This window comes from Typopeltis vanoorti, chromosome 1 (genome assembly GCF_054136105.1).
Source record: "Typopeltis vanoorti isolate ZY-2024b chromosome 1, IOZ_Tvanoo_1.0, whole genome shotgun sequence".
NCBI classification, from domain to species: Eukaryota; Metazoa; Arthropoda; class Arachnida; order Uropygi; family Thelyphonidae; genus Typopeltis; species Typopeltis vanoorti.
Window position 1 is genome coordinate 156562406 of NC_143549.1, and position 26322 is coordinate 156588727.

At 35.7% G+C, this 26322-nt stretch overlaps 1 protein-coding gene across 2 annotated transcripts in view; it reads left to right on the forward strand.

The window, feature by feature from the left end:
* nst (phosphoglucomutase 3-like protein nst) overlaps positions 1–26322 on the forward strand; it is a 188276-nt gene that overhangs the window by 94637 nt on the left and 67317 nt on the right. For both annotated transcript variants that reach the window (XM_090394875.1, XM_090394884.1), the window contains 2 exons: positions 1736–1849; positions 16717–16818. In XM_090394875.1, the coding sequence (XP_090251001.1) occupies positions 1736–1849; positions 16717–16818 (216 nt within the window). The remainder of the gene's footprint in view (positions 1–1735; positions 1850–16716; positions 16819–26322) is intronic.

A 26322-nucleotide genomic window follows, 5' to 3' on the forward strand; every position in this document is an offset into this window, starting at 1 on the left:
TACACTTGGATAAAGGATTAAACCAAGAATATAATTTCTTGGCATCTTTAATTTATAGTATAACCAAGTGGAAAAACTTCCAACTACCACTCAATTTAGCCAATGGGGAAAGGGGTGCATTTAGGACTCTAAGCTCAACTTTGGTTGCTTTTCTTCATCCTCATTTACTTAATTCCTGCATGCCCATATCATATTGTTCTGTGTTCCCTAATGATGGCAATTTGATTTTGCCAAAATATTGAAAGTACTAATTAAAGTTATTGTAATTAATATTTGGTATACATTATAATTTCCTCAAAAATAATAGTTTACTTTCATTGGGAAATTTACCTGTACTGTAAATATGTTAGGATTAAAAAGAAATTATTTTCTTTCTGATATATCCTAATCAGTAAGTTAAGATGGTGAAATTTTTGATATTTGCTCATAATGGCATTACAGAAATTTTATTCTCTTAGAATGTATGATACAAGGTATGAATCTAGTGAAGAATAACTGTAATGAATATTTAAAGGAAATGGTTTATAATTTCTCTTCAGTTGTTATGTACAGGATAATATCAAAAATGATATTGGTATATTCTAATTATAGTTACTCAGAATACAATGCCATAGTTGGTATTGAGATATCTGAATATCATTTTGAAGAAGGAAACAAATCTCCCCCCCCCCCTGGTTATATTAGTTTTACATGGTTATATGATTTTACATGGTTATCAGTTTGTTATAACTTTATTTTGCATTCACATAAATATTCATCTTTACAAGCAATTTTCCTTAGTTATTTCTCTTCTATCATCATAGTTAGCATTGTATGGGTAAGAAAGAATATTGGTTGCACAGAATGTTAGTGTTGTATTTGAATAGGTATTCTATCTTTAGATGCAATTGTTTGAATCCAGAAACTCATAAAACTAGACTTAAGATTAGATTATTCTGTAAAAATATAATTATCCTTGGTCATGTACTAAGCACCTTTAAATAGGTGGCTGAATTCAAAATGAAAGGATTAAAGACCAATTTAGTTTCGTGTCAAGCTTATATATATTACTCAAGCTAAGAAGAGAAGTATTGTATATGGCTGATGTTTCTCTAATTGAAGATATAGACATTATTTCTCTGTGTTATTTAATTGGGGAAAAGTGTATATCTGACTTTAGTAGAATATTCTTTTGTCACATAGACAAACAAGAATAAGCAGTTATGTTGTGTATTAGTACTGTTTAAGTAATTGCATTACCGTATGAGGTGTTCTAGGAAGCATAATATGATGTTAATACATTGTAACACATGTATGGTGAACTCTGTATTATCTCAACTTCAATTAACCAAGTACCTTGTATAACTGAATTATAAAGTTCAAATATGAACTTAATTAAACCTCCAATTTACCTCTCTTGTGAAAAACTTGATAATGCAAGCACATGGCTGTAACTAGAAAGTAGGCAAAAGGAATTACACACACATATATATGTAATAATAATTCATGGCATCATTAATATTGATATAATATTTGAAATAATTTTTTGTACCAAACAAATTTAACTTTATGCTTCACAATTTTCTATGTTTTTACCATAGAAAATTGGTGAAAACATAAAATAAAATAAATAGAATCAAAATAGTCTCCTTTAATATTGAGCAGATGTGAAAATTATTCAATCTACTTTTGATCATCTGTAATTAACTGTTGAGATTGTGAGTAGTCTCATAATAGATATTTCTTTGTCATATAGATAGCAGAATATTTAAAGGACCTGATACAAGAATGCCATTTAGATGCCAAACTTTGTATTGTTCAGACAGCATATGCCAATGGCAGCTCTACAGATTATCTAACCAATAAGTTGGTAAGACCAGTCAAATTTTTTTACCTGACTGAAACAGCTATAGTCTTGTTTAACTTGGTGATACCCAAGCCAGAATATCTGATTATGTTGTACCATTATAATGTATATCAATCATGTTTTTTAAGGAAGAACTACATATCTAAGGAAAACAATTTATTTACTACTTATATTCAATCATTAATTGATATTTTTGCCTTGCTTATCAAGACATTTTTGTTACCACAAGGATATGCAAGGATATTATATATGTGGTCATCCATGCAGGCAACATAATCAGACCAAGTGCAGAATCACATAATGCTACAGTCTTAACTGGTTCCCCTATAGATGTTGTGAAGGGATCTTGATTGTTCATCTGACAGTTCTCACAGTGATAGTCTCCCAGAGTTTTGGTGGAATGAAGTAACCATATTTATTTAGGTTAAGTAAATACTCTTGTCAATCTGTACTAGATTCTACAGTCTTTCAGATTTATTTTTGTATCTCTCTGTAGAGGTTTATTCTACAGAATCTGATCATTGTCATTACCAACTGTAGTACAGATCTTGGATGCATTTTGTATTATCCACTTGAATATTATTTGTTTTTTTCAGTTTGACAAAATGCGCATCTATACTGTAGGTGCTCTTGTATTGCGATACTGCCAATGACACAAATCAAAATCTGTAAGGGTAAAAAAATATATACAAATGTTACTATAAATGGAAGTGACAGTTTTAAGAATCTGTCACAGTTCTATCATATTTACCTAATCTAAAGAAATATGACTGCCTCACCTTACTAGAACTCAGAGAAACCATCATAAATGAAACAATCAGCTGATGATCAAATTACTCTCATCCTATCCATAGAGAGCACCAATTAGGACTAAAATCACTTTGAATTTTCATGCAGTTGCGTTTATGTGTATCATATCCTTTTCTATAAAAATGCCTTGAAGTCAACATATCAGTTAATAATTTAATAAATGTTAGTTAATTGTGTGTTAAGAGCAGTATCTGCTTGGAATAGTTTACATTTGGACATGGGGTGTTCAAATTGTGTGAATAAATTCAAGTAAAAAGTATTACTGTGATGTGTAGCTTCTGTCGATGAGTAACTACCTGAGGTCTAGTAATAATATCAAAGATAATTAATCTTTAGATATCTTTTTCTTCTTTGAAACAAAAACGTGCATATAATGTTTCCTACAGCATAAAATACAGTTTAGTTTGCCAAGTCTCAAACTAAGTCTATTCTCATTTGTTCAACATCCAGTTGGATACCTGATAAGGTGCGCTATAGAAAAGTGAGGAGTGGACATGGAATTAGAAGCCCAGTTCAGCTCTCCATATTCCTTGCAGACGATGTGAAAGTTCATCGTCTTCAAATTCCAGACATGTCCCCTCAAGAGGTGTACAGGATATGATAGTACTACATGAAAAATTTACATCATTACTAACTTCCTATCTACAATTTTCCTCCAAATCAGTTTGTTACTTGTCAAGATCTTATATTATCATAATCAGATCTTGTATTTCGATTGTCTAAGGCACTTTGTACCGTATCAATCCACTTATATCTTGGTTTTCCTCTAGGTCGTTTTCCTGCCAACCTGGGAGAACACTTGTTTTGCTAATCTTTCCTCGCCCATTCTGTTTAAGTGACCATACCACCTGAGATTAGCTCTGCTAACACATTCCTGGATGCTGACAATGTCAAGTTCTTTCCTAATATCCTCATTTTTAATATGATATTACCATTGATGCCATCTGTTCACGCCTATAATCTTTCTCAGGAATCTCATATCTGCAGTCTCTAGTCTTTGGTCAAGTGTTTTACTTCTGACTAAGCTCTCAGATCCATAAGTTAAAACTGGTTTCAACATTGCCTTGTATACAGCCATTTTAGTGTTCCAACTAATTTCTCTCTTATTCCATATGAATTTATTCAATTGACTTCCCACCATACCAGCTTTGCTGATTCGCTGAGTCTGTTATCTATTTCTATATTTAATTTACCATCTTCACTAAAAATCATGCCTAAGTAGCTGAAATGTTTTACTTGTTCCACAGGTTCTACATTCACAACACAGTTGACATTTTCAATGATTCTGCCTATTTTCATTGTCTTTGTCTTTTTATTGCTGACCTTCATACCATATCTAATACAACAGTTATTCAATTCAGTCAGAGAATCTTGCAGACTTGTAGCAGATTTATTTAGAAGTATAACATCATCTGCATAAAGCAAAGAGCTGACATTAACATCTCCAATTCTGATATCATGTTTAATACCACTTTCCTTCATAATGTGATCCATATATATAATGAATAACAGAGGGGATAATGTACATCCTTGTCTCACACCAGATTTCACATTAAACCATCTTCCTGTACTTCCTTCAATTCTAACTGCTGACTTACAACTCAAATAAAGACTAAGTATTGCTTGATATAATGTCCCATTGACACCATATAACTGTAGCGTATTGAATAGCTTCTCTCTCTCTTGGCACCTTATCATATGCCTTTTCCAAATCGACAAAACTTAAATACAGATCTTTGTTATATTCCCATGCTTTCTCGACTATTTGTCGTAAAGTGAAGATCTGATCCTGACAGCCTCTATTTGGACTGAATCCAGCTTGTTCTTCACCAAGCTTTTCTTCCACAATTCTTCTCAACCGTTTCTCAAGTATACTTGCATAGATCTTGCCAGGAACACTCAGTAAGGAAATACCTCTATAATTCTCACATTCAGTTTTATTTCCCTTTTTATATATGGGTACTATGAGAGCTCTACTCCAATCATCAGGAATTCGTCCCTCAGTCCAAGCTTTCTGAACTATGCAGTGCAGCTACTGTAAGACTCTTATACTGCCATACTTCAGCATTTCTGGTGGAATATCATCTACTCCTGCTGCCTTTCCACATTTCAAGCCTTTGATGGCTTTTTCTACTTCAAATATGGATATGTATTCCTGCATGCATGCCTGGTCAGTGTTTTTTACCACTGTGCTGTCATCACTGCTTGTTTCATTTAGCAGTTTTTCAAAGTAATTACTTCATACATGAAGGATTTCTTTTTCTCCAGGTTTTCATGTCACCTTTATCATCTCTAATTCCTTTTACAGCACTCTTTCCTCCATTCCTAAGCTTCTTCAACAACCTCCAGAATATTTTGCCACCTTCTTGATATTTATTTATATATTCTTGCCAAAGTCCTCCCATGACTTTTGTTTATCTAGTTTTACACACTGTTTAGCATTCTTGCATTTGTCTCTGTATTCTATAAGAGCACAAGCTGACTTATTTGCCAGGAACTTTTGATAAGCTTTCTTCTTTTCTTTCAATGGTTCTTTAACTTCCTGTGTCCACCATGGAGTTCTAATTTTTCTATCCTTGCAGACAACTTCACCACATGCCTCTCTAGCTGAATCAATCAGGGCTTTCTTCAAGGCTTGCCACTGAATCTCCAAGGTTTGACTCCTGTTCTCAAACTCTTTCATTTTTTCTTCAATAATCTTTGTGTATTTTAGTCTACAGTTCACATCTGAGAGCTGCTCAACTTTTATTCGCTTTAAAACTTTCTTACATGTTATTCTTTTCAATATGAAATTCAATTTTATCCTGCTCAAGACTAAATAGTGATCACTTCCAATTTCAAATCCTCTGTACACTCTGGTGTCCTGCATTAGGGAGAAAACATCACTATCAATAATAACATAGTCAATGAGACTTTTCTTATTCCTTGCCTCTTCTCTCCATGTGAATTTGTGCACATTTTTATGTTGGAACATGGTGTTAGTAATAACCAGTTCATGTCCTGAGCAGAAATCCAACAGATATTTGCCATTATTATTAGTTTTGCTCTTTTCTCCAAATTTTCCCAAAATATTTTTGTATGTCTCACAATCATTTCCTACTCTGCTATTTAGATCCCCAACAAGGACCAACCTTTTCTTTTTCATTGTGTAAATTGCTTTTTCTAAAGCCTCAAAAAATTCCTCCACTTCTACTGTAGTAGAACATTCTGTGGGACCATAGGCACAAATAAGTCTCATTGTCTAGTTCCCCATTCTCATATTTGCCCACATTACTCTACTTGAGAATGCCTGCCATTCAAGCCTCATATTATGTGTTGAATACTATGACTACTCCTTCTTTTCCTTGATTGTCATTGTCTGAATATAACATTTTGTATTTATTGCTCAGAAAGATCTCACCAGTTTTTATGTTTTTTGTTTCAGTCACCCCTATTATGTCGATCTGGTACTTATCTAATTCCTCAGCTAGCTCCATTTCTTTGTCCTTCAGGCTGCTTACGTTGATAGTACCGATCTTTAACTCTGGTGATGTTGAGTTGGGGTTTGTTTTCAGATTTGTTCCAGTAGCTGACTTTTCGCTGTTCGCCCTGGTTCCCTGCCGAAAACAACGGGGGCCTTGTTTAACCGGGCGACGCCCAAGCCGGCATGAAATTTTGTCATGTTGTACCATCATTTTTTTATTTTGGTTTAACCAATAAGAATACAATTTGGTCGGCTAAATCCCAAATTGCCAGCCCATCCTCGTTCGTTCAGTATCAAAGTAGATACCCAACAAGGTGCACCACAAGAAGGTGAGGATTGGACATTGGGTCAGAAGCCTTGGTCGGTTCTCTGCATTCCTTTAAAGGCTATGTGGAGGTCTCCTCTCAGTTATACAGCTTTGACCCTTAACCTCACCACATGCCTCTCTAGCTGAATCAACCAGGGTTTTCTTCAAGGCTTGCCACTGTATCTCCAAGGTTTGGTTCCTGTTCTCAAACTCTTTCATTTTTTCTTCAATAATCTTTGTGTATTTTAGTCTACAGTTCACATCTGAGAAAGAAATATGTGAAAGTTGCCTTGTAGTTATCTAGCTTTGATCCTGAAACAATCTTAATATACAGGGTGTTTCAAAAAGAATGACCCGATTACAAATAATTATATTTAATAATGGTTCAGTTTCAAAATAAATTACCAAGTATGAAGTAAGGCCTGAAGTTTCATTCACCACAATTACAAATGCTTAATGTGCACTCCACCTGATTCATGGACAACATCAAGCCGATAGCTGAATTCATCCCAATCTGAGAGTGTCTTCTGTCACAGAATTCACTGCAGCCGTGATTCTGGTTCTGAGCTTATCCAAGTCAGCAAGTAATGGAGGAACATAAACACGGTCTTTTACGTATCCCCGTAAAAAGAAGTGACAAGGTGTGATGTCTGGAGATCTTGGAGGCCAAGAGTGTAGTGCCAAGTCATGGGGTCCCATGCGTCCAATCCAACACTGAGGCAGTGTTTCGTTTAGAAACCGACAAACTTAGAGATTCCAATGTGGTAGTGCTCCGTCATCCTGAAAAATGTAATCTTCAGATTCTTCATTCATCTGTGGAAGTAGCCAGTCCTGTAGCATTTCAAGATAGGAGTTTCCTGTAACTGTGTTTTACTCAAAAAAGAAAGGGCCATAAACCTTTCTAACAGAAACCGCACAAAAAACATTAACTTTTGGTAAATCACGTTCATGTTGTACACGTGTGGATTCTCATGTCCTTATATGCGGGCATTGTGGTGCGAAACTTTACCGCGTAGATGAAAGGTTGCTTCATCATTAAAAATCAACCTTTTTAGGAAGGCATTTACCTCCATGTCCTCTAACGGATTAGCACAAAAATCTGTTCTTTTTTTTTTTTTTTTGTCACCTACATGAAGAGCTTGCACCAGTTGCAATATGTATGGCTTCATAAGCAAACGTCATCGTAACACACGCCAAACAATCACATGAGGGATGGTAAGTTCTCGGCTAGCACGATGAGTGGACTTGTGCTGGCTTCACTGAAAAGCTTCTTGAATTCATTGCACATTCCCCTCTGAGGTGCATGGTTGTCCAGGACTCTTTCCCTTACATAAACACCCTGTTTCTTGAAATTGCGATACCAACGACAAATGTTTTTGTCCAGTGGTGGATCAATCCCGTAATGTCGTCTAAACACATGCTGCACCGTAATCACGAACTCAGTCTTGCTAAATTCGAGAACACAAAACGACTTCTTTTGACTAGACGACATCTTTTCATTAACTAAGCGTAGTGGCTATTTGGGCACTAGTAGCGGCATCTAGCGGTCATCATATCAAACTCTGGGCCAAGGCCGTTCACATGGTACAAGTCACATTCATTTTTTGTGGTTTGTGGTTGCAGAGATATACAATTTCCAAATTGGGATTCTTTTTGAACCCTGTATTAAGATATTTGTGACTTTGTATATTTGACATATATGGGAAAGCACATTTCGATGAAACTAAGTAAAATTGGAAAAAACATTTTTTTTTTTTTTTTTTTGTTGTGAAATCCATATTTAAACAAATGAAAGTAGTAAACCAATTATAAAATAGTACTGCTGATGAGTTAAGGTATAGATACTCTGGAAAATTTGCTTGAAAGACCAAATATTAAACTTTTTGCAGTACCTTAGGCCTTTGATAAGCAAGTTATAAATATGGTTGTGGTGTAATATGATGAAATTCTAGTCTCACATGAAGATATTCACAAGCATCCAGTTAAATTGAATTTAAACCATTGACTTATTAGTTGGAGAGCATCAGCATTATTCACTTCACTGCCCAGTCCAACAAAGTTACACATTTAAAGCATTGACTGTAAATTTTCTCAAACACTTCATGATAGTTCACTTACTAAAGAGTTTTTTTTTGCAGACTTTGTGGATTCAAAATATCATTAAATTGATTTTCTAAAATTTGATTTTTACTCACTAAATCTTGAGTGCTCTGTGGTGATGAGCATAGAATACACTTCCATCAAAAAATAAATTATACTTGCCAAGACATTATTCTCTTGTTTAATCCTTTATCCAAATGTAAGCAAACACGGTTTGCATGTGAAGTAACTTCAAGACTACATTAAGTGACTTGAGGGTACCTATCAAAAAAGTGAAAATCTGATTCTGACAGCCTCTATTTGGCTTGAATCGAGCTTATTCTTCACTAAGCTTCCCTTCTACAATACATCTCAACCATTTCTCAAGTATACCTGCATAAATCTTACAAGGAACACTCAGTAGGGAAAGAAATACTTCTGTAATTCTCACGTTCAATTTTTTTCCCCTTTTTGTATATGGGTACTATGTGAGCTCTTCTCCAATGATCTGGAATTCGTCCCTCTGTCCAGGCCTTTTGAACTAAGCAGTGCAGCTGCTGCAAGACTTATACCTCCATACTTGAGCATTTCTGGTCGAATATCATCTACTCCAGCTTCCTTTCCATAATTCAGGTTTTTGATGGCTTTTTCTACTACAAGAATGGATATGCATTCCTGATTGCATGCCTGTTGAGTGTTTTTTACCACTATGCTGTCACTGATTGTTTCGTTTATGTTTTTGCGAAAATGTTTTCATTTTCGCAATTTTTCTAAGTAATTACTCCATACATGAAGGATATTATTATTATTATTATTATTTCAGGCGACTCCAGGAGTCCTTAGACTCATCGAGGGAGGCCCTAAACATCATGTCCACACAACTATGCGATTACATTCTCACAGTATCTATCATACCTTGTCTTGAACTCGTTCACCGTAATAGCACCCACAACAGACTCTGGCAGCTTATTCCACTCATTTACCACTCTAAAAGTAAAGAACCCAGCTCTAACACCCCTGCTAACCACACTCTTGCCCAGCTTCCATAGGTGTCCCCTAGTTCTCCCACCACCAGTCCTGATCTCAAAAATATCCTCTGAATTAATCCTATAGAATCCCTTTAGCAATTTGAATGTCTCGATCATATCTCCCCTCCTCCGCCTATCAACTAGTTTCTGCAATCCACAAATCTTCAACCTGTTCTCATATGGTTCATTCCATAGACCTGTTATCATCTTAGTCACTCGCCTCTGGATCCTCTCCACCTCCTCCCCATCAAGAAGGAACCGAGGTGACCAAATCTGGGCACAGTAGTCGAGATGAGGTCTTATCAAGGCTCGGTACAGAGGTACAATAACTTGCTTGTCTCTGCTCGTCAAGGTATATATCTTTTTCTCCATGTTTATATGTCACCTTTATCATTTCTAATTCCTTTTAGAGCACTCTTTCCTTCATTTCTGAGTTTTTTTAACAGCCTCCAGAATATTTTGCCACTTTCCTGATATTTATTTTCTATGTTCTTGCCAAAGTCTTCCCATGACTTTTGTTTAGCTAGTTTTACAGTGTTTAGCTTTCTTACATTTGTCTCTGTATTCTCTAAGAGCACAAACTGACTTATTCACCAGGAACTTTTTATATGCTTTCTTCTTTTCTTTCACTGCCTCTTTAACTTTCTGTGTCCACCATGGAGTTCTGATTTTTCTATTCTTGCAGACAACCTCACCACATGCCTCTCTGGCTGAATCATTCAATGTTTTCCTCATATACGAGGGTATTCTGAAATGTTCTCGGCCTCGACCATAGATGGCAACACTATCGGCAAGATTTTTTTTTTTTCTAAGTTGATATATCTGTCATAAGCATCCATGTGAAATTGCAAGTCATTCTATCAAAGTAGTTTGTTTTATATGGCTGTCTTAAGCAAAAGTGTTGTCTGTATCCCTTGAAATGGATAAAATTTGAGTATCGTGCAGTTATAAAATTCTTTGTAAAAGAAGGTTTAATGCCAAAAGAAATTCATTCAAAGTTCATAAAAGTTTATGGGTATTTACGAAATGGGCTTCATTTTCGGTAATTAAGAAATGGACTGCTGAGTTTAAACATGGCTGTACCAGCCTTGAAGGACATCCAAAAAGTGTAACAACACCAGAAATCATTGATCAAGTGCACGATATGGTATTGGGTGACTTGCAAGCCAAAGTGCATGTAATTGCTGAGACTATAGTCATTTCAGAAGAACGTGTAGGATATATTTTGCATGAAGAATTGCATATGAAAAAGCTTTGCGCAAGATGGGTGCCGCGCTTGCTCACAGCAGATCAAAAATGCACTAATGTGAAAATCTCTGAACAGTGCTTGAAGCATTTTAACAGGAATTAAACTTATTTTGTGCATCGATTTATTACTATGGATGAGACTTGGATTCACCATCACACGTACCAGAATCCAAACAGCTGTCAAAACAATGGACAGTACCTGGTTGTTCAGTGCCAAAGATTGACAGTTGGTTCCATCAGCAGGAAAGGCCATGGCATCGATGTTTTGGAATGATAAAGGCAAGTTGTTTATTAATTATCTTGAAAAGGGTAAAACAATAACCGGGGAATATTATTTCGATCTTTTAACCAGACTAGATGAAAAAATTCATGAGAAAAGATCCGATTTGCAGAAGGAAAAAAATCATCTTTCATCATGAAAATGCACCTTACCACAAAAGTGTTTTGGCAATGGGAAAATTAAGGGATCTGCTCTATGAATTGTTGGAGCATCCACCCTATTCTCTAGATTTGACTCCCTCTGACTTCTATCTCTTCCCAAAACTAAAACTCTCCTAGCTTTCTTCAAATCAAGAGGTGATTGTAGCTGTAGAGGAGCATTTTGCAGATGTTACTGAGAACCACTATGGGCACAGGATAATGGCTATGCAGCAGCTATGGAATAAATGTATTAGTCTTAAGGGAGATTATGTTGAAAAATAAAAATAATTTTGAAATTATAAATTCGTTTTTTTCATTGTTAGGCCAAGAACTTTTCAAACCACCCTCGTAGATAATGAATCTCCAAAGTTTGGTTCCTGTTCTCAAACTCTTTCATTTTTTTCTTGAATAATGTTTGTGTATTTTAGTCCACAGTTCAATCTGAGAGCTGCTCAACTTTTATTTGCTTTAAAGCTTTCTTACATTTCCTTTTTCAATATGTAATTCAATTTTATCCTCTCAATACTAAATAGTGATCACTTCCAATTTCATGTCCTCTGCACACTCTAGTGTCCTGCACTATGGATGTAATTCCATGTCATGCAAATCCCTAGCATGTTGAACTGCTGAATATATTGTTGATTACTATTCACATGTATTCATAAGAATAAAGTCCTTATGGTTAGCCTAGTGGCTTTGCACTTCGCAACCATATAACTGGGGAAGGATTGTCCCAGGTTTGATTCCCATCGAAGACATGAGAAATTTGAGGATCTTCCTCAGCCATAGCCAAGTTAGCCGGTCTTGGGCATGGACAGCAGGGTTTTTTCCATCAGTTTATCTGTCATTTTTCATCCTGCAAGCAGGCAAACTGGCCCCGTGAACACACCCGGATCTACAGCCGTAAATACTTAACCTCCCCATGAGGCAGCTCAACTCGCCCCAGTAGGGACGGGAGAGAAAAAGGGAGGAAACTCCATACAAATACTCCATATAAATAAATAAATAAGAATGAAGAATAATTTTTATTATTGCAAATTTTTCAGCCAGAAATTAACCACCTCACCGGCCATTAGGGATCAAATACGGATACGCATATGCTTCGTATCCATCACATATTTCAATGTAATATCAATGGTATTAAAATTTTAATATGCACTTCGCATCCATGATAAATTTGACGCCTATAGACGTCTTTGCCTGTAGCATGGTTAAAGGTCCATCATCAGCATATCACATAGTGAAGCTAGAACAAAGAATGTTAATCCTATTTAGGGAGCTGAGCCACATGATGGAATTCCACCATACAGGTGGCAACAAAATATTTGCAATAATAAAAATTATTATTCTTTATGCTTCTAAATATGGGTGTTTAATGATCATTAATATGTCACAAGGGCCATTAAAAGCTCGTTTAATTATTCTTCACAGGGAAGAAATGACCAAGAATACTGGTAAACTTGGCAAACTCTCAGTTCAACAAGATGAGCTATGAGGAAGAACTTTCCTTTTAAAACAGTGCCACTTGAAGATAATCCCTAACTTTGCTAAATTTAAAGAAACTATCAAATCAACTGGTGTTCGTCGTATTTATGTCAGTAATAACCATATGCTCATAGGCAATGAACTCTGAGCTGCCAAATTGAACCTTGCTCTCAATATTCACATCTCCTATCTTATCCTCAATCTTAAACACTGACATTTTCAGTTTAGTTTTAGATGCATCATCTCTCCATTGATCTTACAATAAAAACAGATGCATCCTCAGCTACAAATTTGACTCACTTGCTCAAAATTAAAACCAGCTGAGGCCAACCGCATCTGCAAACACATTGGTTGTGAACACTGGACATTTCGTCACCTTCACAGAAACTTCAGTATCCACCTGATTATGCTGTAGTGCCTAAAACAAATTCCATACCTGGATTTCCTGCATAACATAAGAGAGGGACTTAACCACTCTCTCAAGTGAGAATGCTATAATAAACTCCAACCAGAAGTCTCCTCAGAGCCAAACTCCCCTCCTCCTCCTCCCAGACTTATCTCTAGCTGAAGTCAACACCATAAAATCCTTGATGTAACAACCAACTCACCATAACTAAAGCAGACAAAGGAAAAACTGTATCCATGATACAGAAACAAGAAATTTCCTTTGTATTATAAGATCAAACCACTTACTAGGAGACTCAGAACCCTATCAGTAGCCAAATTAACAAATTTAATTCCATGAAGAACAGCCCCCTCTTTCCATACCTGGTGTTTACCAGGTTTAGTGTGAGGCTTCAGTTTGTACTTTGGACAAACAGGATGTTTAGTAAAAAAAAAATGACTAAAAGGACACCAATGTTATAGCAACAATAGTAAACCTGAAAAATCTGGCCTTACTCAGCATACAGCAGACACTGATCGAAATATCCTCTAGCCCAGTACTCACCTTTTACATTATTGTCTGTATAGGCTTGAGCAGTTATTTAAAGAGAGTGCTGAAGCACTTGTACAACTGCCCAAACTTAAATCAGAATGTCTATTCATTGCCAAAATTTGGAAGTCTCATCCTCATAAATGGTAAGCAATAGTGTGGTCCACTCCCCCCCTCTGTATTTTTGTTAATTTTTTTTAAATTTAATATAATGCTGTGTCATTCAATTCACTATCTAAATTTAATTTTGTTTCAAATCACTTAATTTTAATTTGGCTTTAATTATAATCTTACTTTAATTTGTAACCACCTGCTAGGTGTCATTCTGACCAGTTCAGTAACGAGGGTATGAAGCACCTGTGACAAGTGTCTAGCTTGCACCCCCTAACCCAAAAATGACAAAAATTTTGAAAAATTTAAATGTAACAAGTTAAATTTTACTAAATGCAATATGTTAAATACTTACTATTTTCCCATCAAAATGAGTTGCAGTGTGTTGCAGAATTTGTGTGTCTAAAGTGCCATATTGCCGAAATTAAAAATACAATATAAAATAGCGGACTTTTATATCTATTTATTTATTTTTATTTTTTACATTTTGCGCCTGTGGGGGGGGGTGCCTCTTTTGTTACAGCACTGATTCTGACACATGACTCAGCTCTGTAAACAGAATTAAAATTCTTTGTTATAGCTTCACCTTGTGATTATGGTGATTCATTGATGATGACCAGTTACACTGGTGATCATCAATGCACTGGTATCCAAAACCTAAGGATGAACACTATTTGAAGATTACAACCACAAACTCAGATGATGAATCAGTTTGTGACAATTTGTATAACTGACGATTTGAAGTAGAAAGCAGATACACATTCAAATTTTTGAATCGTGTGCAAAGAGGTCACGTGATAGCACTCAACAGGATAAAAGACAGTGCTAAGCTAATTGTGTTTAGAGGAAGCTCTTTTTGTGAAGGAAAAAATTTTCAAACTTGGAGTCTTGCAATGTCTCAAAGACATCATATAGATGATTTCACATGGGGAAGAATTATTCGAAAGCTTGAAGAAGGCTAGAGAATTACTAATATTGCTAGAAAGTCTCATGTAGCATTGTATCCAGGCTCTGGGCAGCATTTCAAACCAAATTCAAATCAATGGAATGTGTTCCAAAGACCTTATCCTTTGCTAAGAGGTCACTCTACCACAGAGCATAACAGATTTTTGGTTATAACAGAAAAACGTAATCGATGCACCATGGCAAAGTCACCTTGCAAGTCAGCTCCATTCAAGCATAGGCATGTGAATATCCCGACAAACTGTGGCAAGATGTTTGTGACAAAGTAAGTCTATGCACCAAGAGGGCTGTAGTCTGCATCCCTTTATCCATAGCTTATCATACTGCACTTTTTCAGTGGTGTTGTATCCATAAAAATTGGATAAGATTCCAATGGTCTAATGTAGTCTTTACAGATGAGTCATTTTAGTCTTTCCTCCGATTCTAGATGGCACGTGTTCTGGCCTGAAAGTGGTACTGCTTACCATCACGAGAATTGAAAGGGATAGAAATGGCAGTGCTGGGGTCATGGTGTTGGGAGGCTTAATAGATGCACGAGCTACAAGTGCTGGAAAAAGAGACTATGTTTGGTGAACAATATTGCAATGGAGTTCTTCAACTTCATGTTCAATTGTTCTGTTGTGCTTTAGGTGAAGAATTCATTTTTATGGATGACAATGCCGCACCACATCGTACACAAGCAGTGGAGATACTTCTGGAGATCAAGGATAATAATTGAATAGAGTCACCAGCATGCTCCCCCTTGATCTCAACTCCATAGAACACATTTGGGGCACAATAGAGAGATGCATTGCTGCACAAAATTCTCCTCCAGATAACAAACAAGACCTTATCCTTGCTCTGAAGGAGAAGTAGACCAGGTTGCCTCAAGAATTCCTGAATCACTTGGTGCTAAGCATGGTATGACGATGTGAGAGCTGCAGTGCGGTTCGTGGTGGACATATTCCATACTGAAATGTCTCTGCATAGTTTACTGTAAGCACTGTAAATTAATTTCTTAACTATGTCCTTAGGAAATTTGTAACTTTTGCCAAAAACATATCGAAATTTAATTTGTACCAAATTTATAACACATTTTTTGTGTAATATAATTTATCAGTATGCTGGCAATAAATTTATGTCCACATTTGGCTGTATTCATGAAAAGTTTTTCATATACAGGTAAAAATGTAGTTCATCCTTAGCTTTTGGATACCAGTGTAGTTTCTAGTTGAAATATTTGCAATAATAAAATAATTCTTTATTCTTGTGAATGTATGTCTAATAATAATTACTATGTTACAAGTGCCATTAAAAACTTGTTTGATTGTATTAATGTTTAGAGGCAATATTCATATATCATCAGAACTAAGTTCAAAGTGCAGTTTCTATATTGATTTTAAGCCAAGCCATAATATTTGTCTATATTTTTTGATTCATGCAAAATTCATGGGAAATTAACAATTTTACTTTAAAATTGTTAATTTTTCAAATGTGTTAAAATCTATAATACTCATCTGATTTTTGATATATGACTTGACTTATTTTATTATCCACTGTCATCGTCGTTCAGTAAATTTGAATGATGTAAAGGGGAAGGACAATATATGCGAATGACATATTGTCAATATCTGAACGTGTACATTTACACACACACACACACACACACACACACACACACACACACACACACACACACACACACACACACATTGCAGTGATATCCCTCTGTATAACACTTATGTGGACCATCGAAGGAATTATTTGTTATAGTAAATATGTACTTGCAATTCCTTTGTAATAGCATTGATGCCACGTAGTTTTGGTCTGGACTTCTCAGTAGCTTGTTATAATGAGGTCACTCTGACATTTGCAAGCCATAATATGATTAAAGCATGAGGTAATGATCTTAAAAAAGTAAGTTGTAGCCTTTTTTATGTATTTTTTTTCTTCTAATAAGAAAATTTGCTTTACTTCAAGATGATTACATTTTAAATAGTCTATATTCACTAGTTTGTCTTATTTTTCCTTTTTGAAATACAGCAATTGCCTGTTGCATGTGTGCCTACTGGGGTGAAACATTTACACCATAAAGCTCAACAAGCAGATATTGGAATCTATTTTGAAGCCAATGGACATGGAACTGTAAGTCTTACATGCATGCTTCACCATGTTTGCCTGAAGAATTTTCCATTCTTTTATAATAAAATCATATTTGTTTTTATTAATGCTGAATATTTTAAGAATGCAATGTTTAAGAATTGGCAAGAACAGTTTGACACTCATTTTAAATTATGGACTACAAAAATATCTTATATGCTAAGTCATTATTATTTATATGGCTCATCAAGAAGAAAAAAGGATCACTTCTAGTTCACATGATGCTTATATACTCACTCTCTTTTTCAGTACATTCACTGAATATACTCATGACACCTAATAGCCCATTCCACACACATGCACTGGCCACATATCTTGAGTGTATAGACAATGTCTCAACTTCTCCATACACAGCCACTTTCCATAAGCTGCAAGATCTCACTTACATTTGTACTGTAAGAACCCTTTATCAATTTTTTTATCTTTTTTTTATTTATTTCTCAAACTTTGAAGACTGTGTTAATCAGTATGACCTTTTATGTACAGTTCAGTAGGCTATGTATCATATTGGCTACCTGTTGCTAGATCTTTTTGTCTTCCCATCTTCACAGAAAGTTTGGATGATTATATCTGAGCACAGTAGCCAAAAGGCTGTCTTATCAAAGCTTTGAAAGTGGAGAATAACTTTCTTTTTCTCACAAATTAGTATTCTCTTTAATACTGCAGTTGTCTGATGTAATGATTTTAGGTAATGAAAATATAACCACTTTAGTATGTGATCTCTAAATTTTAACTTTGTTCACCATTATTTCCAGGTTTCTAGCTTCGATGGCCACTTACAGCAAATTTCCAATAATACTCTACCTGCAGTGTGCTCGCACCAAAATGTATAACCTTGCATTTAACAACTTTGAACTGACATTTATTATTCTTTGTCTGTAGAACCAGCATAATCAAATCATCTTGCAGGGATTCTGTATCTGCCTTCTCAATTTTGCATTATCAGCAAACAAGTGGATATTACCCTATTCACAGTATCAGTAATATTGATATCATTAATATACAGGTGATGCAGTAGTAGTCTAAGTGCAGATCCCTTTAGCACTCACCAATTATCCTCCTTTATCACATCCACATCAATTTCTGATACCTGTCATCTACCACTCTCCTATCCATTTCAAACCCAATTTTATATACCCATCCTATCACAAAGTCAACTTTATATTTCCTTATTTTTGATGCCTTTATTATCATATATTTTAACAATGGCACATTACTGCCAAATATGTGCAAAATCAATTATGCGTGCTATGGAGCCTGTGTAGCTCAGTGGATGTGGCGTTTGCACACCATGGCGCTTGGCCGCACGAAGGAAGACTTGGTTTCGAGTCTAGTCGGCGACTAGAGGAAATTTTTCTAAGCCTTTTTTCGACCAGTTCCCGAGTTAGTCGATCTCTGGCATGGGCAAGCAGGTTTTTCCACCTGGAAACTCTGGTTTTTCTTCCCATAAACTCAAGAAAATCGACCGTAGAAATCACATTATTTCAGACATTAAATATATTGTGTTAGGGTTAGGGACCACGAGATGGCAGCACATTTGAGCCGTCTCTCTTCACTGCATACTGCTTAATTAGTGATAGCCTTGGGCCATCTATCTCTGATTGGTACCAGTGGAGATTGAACTGCCCACTCAGTCTCCAAAAGTTAGATAGGGTTAAATGGTCTCGCCTACTCCCGTATATGGCAATAAAAAGACGTTAGCGGATTTTTTTTTTTTTTTAAATATATTATTGCATATGCTTGAAGTGGGTTGAAGCATAAGACTTAAACAAGTAATTTCTTTGTCACTTTTGTCAGAGCAGCAGAATATGTCTTTTTTGACATATTCTGCTGCTCTGTATTTTTGGACAGATTCGCTTTCAATTTCTTGATTTCATAGTTTGAAATCTCTCTCTCTCTCTCTCTATGTTCACTGGGCATCTACAGATGCAGTATGGTCACTCCGATGCTCGATGATGTTCCACACCAGGCCTTGCCATGTAGTCCTGTTGTTTGCTTTTCTGGCAGCCTCAACTCTCTGAAGATCAGTCACTCCACAGACGCCATCCATCCATCTCATTGATGGTCTACCCCTGCCTCTTTTTCCAGGAACTTTACCTTCTATTACTGTTCCAAGAAGTCCTCCTTCCATCCTTTCTATGTGTCCAAAATATTTTAACTTTCTTCTGTCAATATCCTTAAGGAGCCTTAAAGTTCTACTAATCTTTTCTAACACCCATTCATTTGTACACCTTTCAGTATATGATATCCTCAACAGCCTTCGGTAACACCACATCTCAAAAGCAGATATCCGTTTCTTATCTGACTTCTCTAGGTTCCAAGTCTCGCATCCATAAGTCGCTGTTGGAAAAACAACTGCATCTAAAATCCTCAACTTTGTTCCCATGGAGATAGATCCATCCTTTCAGATTTTAGACAGGTCTCTGACTGTTGTTTTAGTCATTCCTAACCTTTTTCTGACATCTTCTGAACAGCAATTCTTCACATTAATAATGGATCCCAGGTTCTCAAACTTGCTGACTTCCTCAATTCTTTCTCCATTAAGATACATTTGTTTCTCAAGAGCTTCTCTGTTTGTTTTTCCTTTGAGAACCATGATCTTTGTCTTGCTAGAATTGAGTTGAAGTCCTCTGTTATTACTGATCCTCTTAACTTTGTCAAGAATTAGTCCTAGTTCTTCCATGTCATTACAAAGGAGTACTGTATCATCAGCATACCTCAGATTACTGATCAATCTTCCTCCTATCATAATTCCTGTCCTGAGCTCATCCACTGCTTCACGCATGATGTCCTCTGCATATATACTAAACAAGTGAGGAGAAAGTAAACATCCTTGTCTAACTCCTTTTCCAACTTGAAGCCAGTCAGTCAATCCAACACCTGTTCTTACTGTGGCTTCTTGCTCCTTATACAAGTTGGCTATCAACCAGATAGTGTGTTGAGGAAAACCCATTCTTTTCATTACTTCCCACAGTTTCACATGCTCAACACAATCAAAAGCTTTAGAATAGTCTAAGAAACACATTACCAGAGGGAGTCTGAATTCTTTATTATTATTATTATTCAGGCCTCCATGGAGTCAAAAGACTCATCATGGGAGGTTCTTCCTAAGAACATAAAGTCTGTCAAGACTCATCGAGGGGAGGTCCCCCCCCCTTAAGAAACACAAAGTCTATCATACCACTCTTTAAACTCATTGACTGTTCTCGTTCCCACCCCTCCATCAGGCAATGCATTCAACAGTTCAACCACCCTCCACGCAAAGAAACCACTCCTTACCCTCTTGCTCACAGTTTCCTTTCGTTACTTCCAGGGATGGCCTATTGTCATCACTCCTTCCCGCTGTTCAACCAAGCGAAAGAACTCCCCAGTGTCAACCCTGTAACCACCTCTCAACAGTTTAAAAGTCTCAATCATATCACCTCTCCTTCTTATATCTACCAAACTCTGCAGTCCACATTCCCTCAGCCGATCCTCATAACTATGCTTGTACAGTCCTGAAACCATCTTTGTCATCCATCTTTGTATCCTTTCCACAGTTAATTTATCCCCTTCAAATCCTGGGGACCAAATCTGAGAACAATAGTCCAAGTGTGGTCTGATCAGAGACTTATACTACGGAATGATAACCCTCTTATCTCTGCAGGTCAGCTTCCTTCTCATAATTGCAGCAATCCTCTGTGTTACCTTCACCACCTTTGTAATATGTCCCCTAAACTTCAGGTTTCTATCAATCATCAACCCCAGATCTCTTGTCTCCCCTACTTCCTCCAGTATAACTCCTCCCATAGAGTATGCAGCATTCCATTGATGTTTCCCAAATCTCAAGACCTTACATTTTGCTGCATTAAACTGACACCCCCATTCATTTGCCCATCTATCTAGCTTATTTAAATCCTCTTGCAGGGCTACCACATCTGCACTATTACTAATAATCCTTCCTAGCTTTGCATCATCTGCAAACAACTGAATATCCCCTTGCAATCCACTGGCAATGTCATTGATATAAAGGTTAAACAATATAGGTCCTAGTACTGAGCCCTGTGGGACCCCACTTGTAACCTTCTGCCTCCTTGAAACTGCTCCACCATACACAACTCTCTGATACCTATCAGATAGCCAATCCTGAATCCAGTTGACCAATCTGACATCCAGACCCATGTGCTGCAACTTAAATATCAGCTTATCATGTGGTACCCTGTCAAATGCCTTCGCAGTCTAAGAAAATTGCAGTATATGCCTTTCCCTCATCTAATAATTTATATTTTTCTATGATCTGTCTAAGGCAAAGGATTTAATCTCTGGTGCTCCTACCTTTCCTAAAACCTGCTTGTTCCTTGGGCATCTCTGCCTCAACTTTGGCCTCAATCCTATTTAGCATGATCTTTAATAAAATTTTGCTTGCATGAGATATCAAACTAATAGTTCTATAATTCTTGCATGCCTTCATATCACCTTTCTTGTGTAGTGGTATGAAAACTGACTTCTTCCAGTCTCTAGGCCATGATCCTGTCTCCCATATCCTTGTAATCAGTCTATGAAACACTCTTATCCCTCCATCCCCTGTGGCCTTAACTCTGCTGAGATTTCATCTGCATCTGGGGCCTTATTGCTGTTGAGCTGCTTAACTGCTCTTTCAACTTCATGCCTAAGTGGAGGAGGTTCCAAATCAAAATTTTCTTGGTGGGAGGACTCCACATTTTCTTTATCCACTCTGCTGTACAGTTCCTCACAGTATTCTTTCCATCTGTTTTTGATTTCCAACTCTTCTGTTAGTAATGATTCATTCCTGTCTTTGATGGCATTCAATTTAGGCTTAAACTTGTGCTTTAAGTCACGTTTGAAATCAAGTTAGCATTATTACCTAATTAATCGGTAACATATGCTTTGAATTTTGATAATCATCTAAACATTTTTCATGATAATCTTAACATCCGAAATGTTCAGATTACAGTGTGATACTTTAAAATGGATTAACTCTCTTGGAAATGGAAAAGTATCAACTCTCTTGGGCAGAAAAACAGGTGGGTTTAAAATAATTATTTCATACCATTGAAGTTTACTACTTCCATTTCGGCTACAAAAATAAATGTCATTTATTTGATCAGAAAGCAGTTATTTTTTGTGCTTTGATGCCTAAGGTTGATTTTGTATAATCAGTGTACTGAATGGTTTTAAATACAAAGGCAAAACAAAATCATCAACCTCAGCTGGAACACTAATTCCAGCATCAATCATTAGGTATTTGAAATATTAACTACCAATGTTAAGTAAGAGGGTTTCCATTGATATGTTTGTGGCAAAAATTTTACCATTAAAGATCAAGTTATTTAACATGAGTTTTTCATTTCTTTTATTTTTAATAAGATAATCTTGAATTTTGATTATCCAATTAAAAATGTTTATCATAAAATGCAGTAAAGAAACTTCAAGTCTATAGAACATTAGCCAGTGGGCACAGAAGAGAGAGATTTAATGATGAGACAGTGGTTGGTAAAAGGAGCCTTAATAAATATAGAGAAGATTTTCATAAAGTTCATGGTGACTTCAATAGTTTGTGATACATTGTTATAGTGATATGTTACATAATTCTGTGTTAATACGTTTATATGATGCAAATTGATTTCTGCAGGGTTTGGAAGTGCATTGTGATATTAACAGGCTCTAATATTTATTTCCAAAAGCATTCATTATTTTTTGATTTTCTAAGTATTTCATTAAGTTTTAAAGCAATACACAGTAGCTATTTGTAATCATAAGATACTGCTTCATAACAGCATAGGATTTCATAGTGTTTCTAAAATCCTGTGTTGTTCTAACACTGAGCTGCCCTTTATTAAATGCTCTCATACCAGTGCAATTTTGTATTGGTAATCCAGCATTTAAAAGGATGCTTCTCATTGATAATAGGATGAGTTTTGTGAAATATGTGTTTAGCATGTGGAACATATCCTTTGGAAATACCATAAAACAAATTCTTTTATTTTTGAATGAATTTTCTTTGAATGATTAGTACATCATCTGAGTATTTTTAGTTAAATGGTAATATTTTGTTGAATAGCAATAAAATATAAATCTTTGTGTTAACTCCTCCCAAATGCTTGGCACTTAATATTTTGGAGTTAATGGCAAAGTCTGACCTATCTCAAGGATGTGAATATTGATTGTTTGCAATCAGAGAATTAACGACAGTTCTTTTAGTTGTTATTAGTAGGTTGGCATGGAAATGTTTTATGTTTAGTTAGGGTTCTAAGTTAGGTTTTTACAAACCTACAATCACAGTGCATTTTATTCATTAAACAACAATAACGTTCTGAGTGTTTTTTTAAGAAACAGACTTCAAAATAGTCTTTTCCTCAAAATATAAACTAAAAAAATCTCCTCCTCAAAATACAAACTAAAAAATCTTAAAAATCAAACCATCAGTATTGATCAGGCACACATTATAGTGACACAATTTATGAGTGAGATTCAAGAATGATTGTGAAGTGAATTTCTTTTAATGAGAATCCTACCCACAAAAGTATAAATCACAATATTATAGTACTTTAGTATAGTACTATATAATATAATATGCTTTAATATTAGCACTGTGGATGAGCTACAGGTTAAATAATCCAGACACCCTGCTCTGGAAACCAAACATGAAACAACTTTGTTTGAACTTTCTTCCTTCAGTGAGCATGGAAGTGGACTCACACCATTCATTTCCCTGCTGAGTGGTTAGTGTATCTGCTCTCCAGCCATCATGTGAGTTTGAATCCCACCATGTGTATAGGGGTTTCTGGTTGTCTTTAGGTGGGAGACGAATTTCATCTCCCAGTGTGAGACTGCCATTATGCTTATTGGAGGCCTGAAGTGGCCTTAAAATATTCCATGTTTCATCTCTAGAGCATGGTTCATAGACTATATAAAAATAAATTTAAAAAATGCAAAAAAAATTATAAAAATAGAATAAAAAACTCCTTAGTCCACTCACAGTACTAATATACTGTACGCTTACAACTTTTTGTGAATAAGAACCACATAAAAAATAAATAAAAAATAATAATAAAAAAAAAAAAACCTCTTCACAAACATTGGCCATAGTGACATTCTAACTCACAGCTTGATGGTTGTAAGGCTGACTGGTGATTTACTGTGACAATGTGCTTGAGAGTTTGCCAGTCCTGATTTGTCAGTTTCTTGGGCCTACCAGTTCAAAGGAGGGGTTTGGTGGTTCCATCATGTTTCCACTTCATGATAACCTCAATGACAGTAACCTGGGGCATGTGCAATGTGTCAGAAATCTCTCGGATTGAATGATTGAACTTGTGGGTGTGATCATACCACATTCAGACAGCCTGAACTCTTTTCGTTCACTTATCCTGATAGCAAAGAATGTCTACACTACTAATGTCCACATGCCTATGCTTATATAGTGTTGTGGACATGTATCTGCATCATATGGATGAGGCAAAGTAGAGTTATGGGGTGTCTGGACACTTTGAGCAACATGGTGTATATATGTATGTGTAAGTTAAGAACAATTAGCAGATTTAAAAAGTACTGTCTCTCATAAAGGGGGAAAGACGTAATTACTCCAGACGTCTTTCACATCTGGAGTAATATTTCATGTTTTTTATAAAGATGTTCTATGAGGAAATGACTTTTATGAAGGACTCTTGTCTTGTTCCAGTGAACTCTGTTTAGTGCGGATAGCACGCTCAGCAAGTCCAGACTATTCAGGCTCATGATATTTAATATGACTTATGTTCATCTAAACCAGTGTTTCTCAACGTTTTTTGGATCATGCCCCACCTCAACGTCTCAAAGATTTTGATGCTACCCTAGCATAATAGTCAGCGAAGTTCTGAAAAAGTATAATATAATTATGTATAAATATCTACATGTACATTTTCAAATTGCCCCACGTTGAGAAACACTGATCTAGACAAATAAATAAAATAAAATAAAAGCAGTTTGTCCAAAATAAGATAAGCTGCAAGAACAAGGAATCTTGTAGAGGCATGGGAAACCAAGAAGTGGAAGCTTATTCTTAGTTGAAGTGAGAAAGGTGATGATTTTTCTGATGGGGCAAAAGACAAACAAAAATGTTCAGTGGTTTTAAAATTTTTGCTATGCATTCAGAAATCCCTTTCTCATAAGGAATAAGATTGTTACCTTACTGTAGCTATTATGGTACTTTTTTAGAATCTTTTTGCTATTATTATAATAGAAGAGCTATTATAAATTCTGTGGTTTATACATTCCACAGAAATGTTTATACATTTCTGTGGAATATTCCCTATGAGGATAAATTGAATTTTTGTTGTTTACAAAAGTTGGTTGATAAGCGATAAAGGGGATATATAATAGAAATGTTTAAATTACTTAAAGGATTTTATAGGATTAATACAGTGGAAATATTTCAGCACTTGGCTAGAGGAGGCAGGAGAAGAGGTCATCCCTGAAATTTGGGTGTGTGGTTAACAAAGGGTGTGAGAACTAGATTTTTGCTTTGAGTGTGGTGAATGAATGGAGTGATAGATTGTCATAGTTTTGAATAATACAGATTGTAGCCTCTGTTCTAAATTTTGTAAGAATAAAAAACAAAATGACTGTTTATTTTCTATGTAGGATTCAGCAGAACTATTTATCCATTCTGCTGTCAATCTGGTAGGCACTGGGTTTGAATTTTCGTGTGGGCATGAATATTTACAAATATCTTCAATTAGAAGATTAATTTCATTGCATAGTATGAGACCACCAATTTGGTTAATGGAGGCCTGGAGAAGAAATTATATTTGGTTTCCAGAGAAAGGCATATGGATTATCTAACCCCTAATCCATACATAGTATTGATGTACTTATGTTTGCTATCTTTTGTGACCGTGATTTATGTTTGGAAAAAAAAAAAAATTATAACAAATCGAAATCATACTTGCAGAAATCTCTACTCCACTTCTCTATTGAGTCCTTAGCAGTAAAAAATTGAATGAATTCCATTAAATTAAAAAGACCTCATATTTTATCCCATTCCATGTCCTCCCACTTTAAATTTTGACCACCATCTGAACCTATATTAGACCACCAGTGATTGTAAATTTATCTAATGCTGTGTGGCATTGCTGCAGTCAGCACTATCCCCTCATTTTGTTTTTAAGTCTAATTTGCATAGACTCTGTCATCCATTTTTCACTAAAATTATGTGACCAACAACCTCTTATTTTACTACTAAATTCATTCTGAAGGTGTTATAAGATGAAAAAAGTATGATCCAATCTTGCTGCTCTTGCTTTAATTTTCTTACATGATGAACAGATAGTACTTACCTATGACTTTTCTTTTGTTTTCCTGCACCAAGAAAAACAAGTGAGGATCCATTCATTGATGTAACTTTGAAACAAATATTGTTCTGTCAAAGTAACTTGAAATATATCCTTAATACTAGTATGATTAATGAATTGCAATGGTTCTATTAGGAGCTACTTCTATGATGAATGTTTC